The sequence below is a fragment of the Stenella coeruleoalba genome, assembly GCF_951394435.1.
Source record: "Stenella coeruleoalba genome assembly, chromosome: 1".
NCBI lineage: Eukaryota > Metazoa > Chordata > Mammalia > Artiodactyla > Delphinidae > Stenella > Stenella coeruleoalba.
Genome location: NC_137169.1, coordinates 178,543 through 185,102, shown reverse-complemented (window position 1 = coordinate 185,102; position 6,560 = coordinate 178,543). Strand labels below are relative to the sequence as shown.

The following is a 6,560-nucleotide window of genomic DNA, read 5'->3' as shown; positions in this document are numbered from 1 at the left end:
ACCGAATTGCCTGGCGTGGGACACCCCCTCCACACACACACACTTTTGGCGACCAGTAAAGGAGACTCACAGGAGAGACATAGGAGGGAAACCTGGGTTTTCCCAACACACAGAGGCAGCGAGGAGAGACCCCAGACCAGGCTTGCCCACCCAGGGTGGCCGAGAACATCACCCGACCTCGCTCTTCCGGGGTGACTCGGCCTCCTCCACTCGAAGCCTCGGCTGTCGTGGTCCCCACCTGCCCAGTCTCAATCCCCTGGACCCTCCTCAGAGGCCACCCTCCTCTCCACTCTAGGTCCTTCTTAAGATGTGTTGCTGTCAGAAATGATCCTATTTACCTGTTAGTTTCAATGTTTGCTGTCCAACCCCCCTACTCCCTCCTCTGTCCCCAGCGGGAGGGGTGTGTGTCACAATGACCAGGCTGGGGATCGGCAACACCAGCCTCGAGGGCAGGATGGCTCTGAGCAGGGCCTTTGGGGCCCAACTCTGCCACTTACTAGCTGTGTGGCTATGGACAACTCACTCACCCTCTCTGTGCCTTCCCAAGCTCAACTGTGAAGGAGGATCCTCCTGGCATCCCTCTCAGGATGGACACATTTTGGAAAAGTGCTCAGGGCACTGGGCAGGGTGATGCCTGTAAGGGGCTGTTCTCAGAGGCCACGCCTCCTGCCCGGCTCCTCCTGGTGACCTGCAGGTGGCAGCGCCAGACCCCTGTTCCTGGAGAGAGAGACTGCACTGCCACCCCCGCCTTGGGCCCCGCTTGCAGGAGCCTAGGTCGGGAGAGGTGCTGGTCTTGGGGGGCTGCCGGCAGGTGAGGTGGCAGGAGGAGTGGGGAGGGCTGAGTTTTCACAGTGGGCGGGGCCCCTTGAAGAGGAAAGGGCAGCCTTCGGCCAGGACGGGCAGCAGGGTAGCCTTCAGCTTAGGAAAGGGAGGGCCTGTGGGCCTGACTGCTGGTCAGCGTTCTCTAACTGGCATCTGCCCTGACCAGGAAGGCGTCCCTCACGTAGCTGGCAGCCCCTCAAATGCCATCTATTTGTGGCCTGTACCCTGCCGCCTGGCAGGAGACATGTGACTGCGGAGCTGTGGTATTTTGGGCAATGGGGGTGGGGCCTGCGTGGCGAGCCCTGCACCATGCTGCTCTGGGACAGGCAGCTTGGATGCCCAGCTCCGCTGCCCCGGCTGGCTGTGGGGTCCCAGGTACAGTACTGTCAGCCCCTCATTCCCACCCTAAGGGGTCCCAAGGCAGACAGCCCCCACTGGGACCTCCCCTAGGACCAGAGGGGAGGACGAGGTGCAGCGGGGTCAGGAAGCCGCAGTGCCCTGGTCTCAAGGCGCCTCCATCTCAGGACTTGCCTGGCCAGAGTGACCTCCCACCGCCCTGGGTCCAGTGGCAGCTGACCAAGGCCCAAAGGGCAGCCCCCTGCAGGGGGCTGAGAGGTTAGGGGGTGTCAGCCAGGTAGGGTTGCCTTAGTTCACTGAGACGCGGGGAGGGGACCTCTGCCGGCTGGGCAGATCTGGTCAGGGGCACAGACACTGAGGATGGCCCCGGGGGGGCTGGTGGGAATCAGGAGGCTCATTTCTGTTGTGGGACCTCCTGCCCAGGCAGGGGCAGAGCCAGGCTCGCCCTGATGACCCCTGAGAGGGCTCTGGCCAGCACTAGCTTGACCTTGGTAAGCTCAGAGGAAGCCCAGCAGTCTGTCCCAGCCAAGGCCGGTGGAAGGTCATCACCAAAGACTGGTCACCTGCTGGACACTGCGGCTCCTCTGAGGCATGTTGGGATAGTCCGGCGCTGACTGTCGCCCAGGTAAACTGAGCCCTGGTGGGTGGTCCTTGAAATGGGCTTTGGTATATAGAGTTGGCCTCGGTACCAACACCTCTGCAGGAAAGCTGGAGGCTGACCCAGCTGGACAGAAAATGCATAACGTTGTGGAGGAAAGCTCCTCCTGGGGATGAAAACTCAAACATGAGGAACCCTATTCTTTAGTGAACTTCACTAACCTGAATGCAGGACTGCAGCAATACGTCACTGTAACGTTATCATTTGCAGTCAGTTTGGGAGCACGGAAGGTGGGTTTCGGATGTTCTAGCTCCAGGAAGCCATCAGGTTTGAGATCAGCACAGCTTCCCTCTGGATTCTGTTTGTTCTGCTTTCTTTCAGGACGGAGATGGAGTGCTGGCCCCTGAGCCAGGGAGCAGCCAGGGGGCAGGTGGGGTGTGGGCAGTGTGTGCCGGCCAGGGCCCCGGGCCTGGGCCCATGAAGAGCCTGGTCTGTGGTTCACGTGCCTCTGCTGACCCAGAATGGAGAGCTTCCAGTGCAGCGTCCAGCTGAGCGGCCAGGACCGGGCTGAGTTTTCAGCCGCTGCCGCAGAGTGTGGCCTCCCGCGGGCCGGCCTGGCCTCTGGGCATGAGCTCTTGTCCAGTGACACTGACCAAAGGGACAGCAGTGGCAGCAGCCCCCCAGGGCCCCTGCCCCTTCCTGAGGGGCAGCTGGCTCCCAGGGGGAGTGACCGGCCTGGCTCTGAGGGGGAGAAGGTACCCGCCCGGCAGCTGGTCAGCAGGTCTTGGTGTGAGCCCGTGCTGGCCCCGGAGGCCGGTCAGCAGACGCCCAGCGTGTCCGTGTGGCCAGAAGTTCAGCCGTCCCTCAGCCCTGGTGCTGCCCCTCTGGTCCAGGGCTCATCCCTCCCGGGGCCAGTGTCTTCCAGAGGCGAGAGGGAGAGGCTTCTGCAGGGGGCAGCCCCCCGGGGTCTTGCCCCTACTCTCACGGGTGAGCCCGCTCGGAGCCCCGATTCCACCGGCTGCAGCACTGCCCCCCAGAGGCCCCCTGGCAGCCCTGGAGCCCCGCTGCGCAGCCCCAGCCAAAAGAAGAGGCGGGCTGCAGGCACCAAGGCGGGTGGGCGCTTGGGTGACCCAGGCCCTGCTCCCACCCAGCTGGGCTCCCTACTGCTCACTGAGGCCGGGGCCGAGGACGGCCTTGGCCTGGCTGGGTCCAGGGGGAAGGGCCTCCGGGTGGGGACCACAGGGCAGACAGCAGGAGCTGGGCAGATCGAGCTGGGGCCAGAGTCTCCAGAAGCCCCTGAGCAGGTGGCCAGGCGAGGGCCAGGTGTGGATCTGTCTACATCTGTCCCTACCACTGAGCAGGGTACAGACCTAATCGGAACGACCCTCAGAACTGAGCCACGCACTACATCCACGCTTGACCTGGAGGCTTCTGCAGGTGTCACAATGGCTAAGCCAGACGTGGCTTTGTCCACACCCACCTCCGAGCCTCAGCCCGATGAGCCTCTGTCTACACCTGCCTCCGAGCCTAGACTGGATGTGGACCTGCTTGTGCCAGGTCCAGGGGTCCAGCTGGAGGTGGGTTCATCTACGCCTGTCTCGAAGGCTATTCCCCGTACAGCTCTGCCTCACCTGGTTGCTGAGGCTGGGTCTGATGTGGGTGTGTCTACACCTGCTCCCATCCCCGAGGCTGGGCCTGACGTGGCGGAGCTGGAGGTTGCCCCAGTGGCCAAGCTGGGTTTGAGCCCTATTCGGTCTCCAGAGGGGGGCCGACAGAAGCTCAGAGGGGAGCCCTCAGCAGGTGCCCCTGGACACCGCACTGGGGAGCCCCCGCTAGGCCCTATCCAAGCCCCCAAGAAGAAGAAAGTGCGATTCTCCATGGCTGTGCCCAGCCCCGAGGAGCCAGGGTCAGGAGAGGCCTCAGGCCCAGCCTTCCCAGCCACAGCCCCCAGGACAGCAGCTGGGGGCCGCAGGGCATCTGGAGCCTGGGACACTGTGGCAGTTGGGCCCCGGACCCCCCAGCCTCGGATCCCGAAGCACCTGCCTCCCCCTGCCCCCTCTGCCTCAGCGGGGCCTGGGCGCAGCTGCTCCTTTGCGGTGACCCTCCCAGAAGCCTATGAGTTCTTCCTTTGTGACACCATCGAGGAAGAGGATGAAGACATTGAGGAGGAAGCAGAGGCTAGCCAGGCTCTGGCCGAAGTCCAGTGGCCGGACATGTGCGAGTTCTTCTTCCAAGATGGCCAAACCCAGAGGTCGAGGCACCAGGAAGGCCACTCCCAGGCCCCACCCCTCCAGGCTGAGCCTCTGCCGGCCCCTCCACCAGGAGATCCCACACCCATCTCCATCCCCGAGGCCTACGAACACTTCCTCGGGGAGGACGTGTCAGGGGGCATGCTGGGGCCGGCTGTGCTTCTCCAGATGCAGGCCACGGAGCCCCCCAGGTCAGTCCCCTGGGACGTGGGGACCGGCACCCCACCAGGGCCCAGCCCAGACTCAGCGAAGCAGCTTGCCCCGGCCATCAGGCAAGCAGGTGTGTGTTGCGGGGACCCCATGGCCTGTCCAGGACCTGGGTACACACTGTCCAGGGAGTTGGGCCAAGAGGGCCACTGGGGAGGGGCAAGCCAGGACCCTGGGTTGCGAGCTGGTGGGGGCCCTCAGGGATGATCTGGGCAGGAAGGACCAGCTCCTGGCCACCCCAGGACCCGGTCCAGGTGGGGCAGCCCCAGTCGAGCAGGGCTTTGGCTCCACACTGACTGTCGCCCTGTGTTCAGGCCCAGGTAACAGCAGTGCCTGCCCCCAGCCTGTAGCAGGCAGGCGTTGGGGCAGCTCCAGCTCAGGCCATGCCGCCTGCCAGAGCAGGCTCGCATTCCCCCTGGACGGTATTTTACAAACCAGGAAACGGTGCCCCAGACGTACTCGCCCAAGTCAGCCTGACTCAACTATGCCACACGCTATCCTGTATCACGGGGAGGATGTGACTCAAGACAGACATGTCTCAGGACAGACATGGCCAGGAGAGACATGTCCCAGGGCAGGTGCGTCTGAGTGGGACAACGGCAGGAGCTCAGGACATGCTTCTCTTTCCTAGGGGTACCCCGGGGTCCCCTCACCTCGTTTACCTTCAGCCAGAATGACATGTGCCTGGTGTTTGTAGCCTTCGCTACCTGGGCTGTGAGAACATCAGACCTGCATGCCCCAGATGCCTGGAAAACAGGTTTGTGGGCCCGGGGGGCGGGGGTCTGGTGTCTAGAAGCCAAAGGGAGGGGCAGTGGTAGTGTCCCAGCTGCTGGGCCAGCAGGGGTGAGGGGCACATGGGGAGGCGCAGGTGTCTCTCCTGACGGGTCTCCTGCGTTGCTGACCCACTCTCGCCCCGCTGGCCTCCTCCCATCCTTTGAGAACCCCGCCGTGTGGATGGAGGGTGGGGACCGGGCCGGAATGGAGCCGGCACTCAGGAGGTCTTGTACTTCTCTTGCAGTTCTGCTGGCCAACATCGGCACCATCTCCGCCATCCGGTACTTCCGCTGGCAGGTGGGGCGGGGCCGCCGCAGCCCCAGCTCCTAAGACCCAGGCTCCGCCCAGGAAGACGCAGGATGAGGAAATGTCCACAGGTGCTCAGGATGAGGTGCTGCCCTCAGGCCTCGCCCTTTGACCCTTGCGTTCTGCGGCGTCTAGGAAGGAGCCTGCGTCCTTGGTCCTGGCTCTCTTGGACTCCACCCGAGGGTCCAGCCAGTGGCCGAGGCCGAGGCTGTGTTCCACACTTGGGAGTGGGGAGATTCTGGAAGGCTGGGAGGGTAGGCCAAGCAGGGAGCTGGGCGTTAGTAAGGTGCCAGATTAGCAACAAAAAACACAAGGTGTCCATCGAAACTGGAGTAGTTTGAGACCTACTTATACTAAGGAATTATTTGTGGTTTATCTGAAGCCAGAGTTAACTGGAGTCCTAATCCTATGTGGTTATCCTGTTGGAGGGAGGGGCATGATGGGGCTTCAGAGCAGCAGCGAGGCCCCAGCTGGAGATCTGGGCAGAGGGCCTTGAGGCTGGGGGCTGGCGTCCCAGGGACCCTCTGCCCTGTTTATAAGTGGGCTGGGCCGCTGGAGGCCTCTGAGGCCTCTCTAACCCCTGAACCCCAGGGGTCTGTGGTCAAGGCCTCCTCGGCTCCCGCCCGAGATGCTGAGCAGGTACCCAGAGGGGCCCTGCAGGCTGGGGGTCTGTAGGGCAGAGCCTGGAGCCCCTCCTCTGGGGAGCCCTGGAGGAAGTGCAGAGGCAGAAGGCAAGGGTATCAGGTGGAGGGACGGGACACCTGGGTTCGCCCAGAGCTGACAGGAGCCGGAGGTGACACAGGAAGGTGGACAGGGTGCGGGCAGTAGTGGAGCAAGGGGGCTGCCAGACTAGGCGCTGGGGGGGCGTCCAGCTACGAGGCAGCACATACAGGGTCCCCAGGACGCAGGAGACTCCTGCTGCTCAGGACAGAACGCGTGGACACACGGCACCAATAAAATCTCTTTCTTTCTTGTTTAGTCTCTTGCCGGTTTCTCCCGACCTTCACGCTCACACGCGCCCAGGCCACCTTCCTGCCTCCTGCTTGTGATGTCTCAGACCCTGTGCCCTCTGGCCTCACACACTCTGACTCTCGCTAACTGACCTTCTCAGCCCTCTGACCTTTACACCTGTGCCATCCCCCCCTCTCCCAGCTGAAGCCCCTACCCCGAGTCCCCTCCCTCATTCCTTCCCTGAGAGGCAGGCTGAGGTTTGGCCCCTCTGGGCGTCCAGTCACCTTGGCCAAGGT

The 6,560-nt window shown here is 63.3% G+C and overlaps 1 protein-coding gene across 2 annotated transcripts; it reads left to right on the top strand.

Moving 5' to 3' along the window:
* The first annotated feature begins 437 nt into the window (after positions 1-437).
* On the top strand, positions 438-6,064 carry PERM1 (PPARGC1 and ESRR induced regulator, muscle 1). 2 transcript variants are annotated; one of them, XM_079930217.1, is made up of 3 exons: positions 438-4,306; positions 4,865-4,990; positions 5,252-6,064. In XM_079930217.1, exons 1-3 carry the CDS (start codon positions 2,299-2,301, stop codon positions 5,335-5,337), a joined length of 2,220 nt encoding a protein of 739 aa, XP_079786343.1. In that variant the 5' UTR covers positions 438-2,298; the 3' UTR covers positions 5,338-6,064. The 2 variants fall into 2 exon arrangements, with proteins under 2 accessions (XP_079786343.1, XP_079786342.1); XM_079930216.1 differs by having other exon boundaries at positions 4,865-6,064.
* The last annotated feature ends 496 nt before the right edge of the window (positions 6,065-6,560 follow it).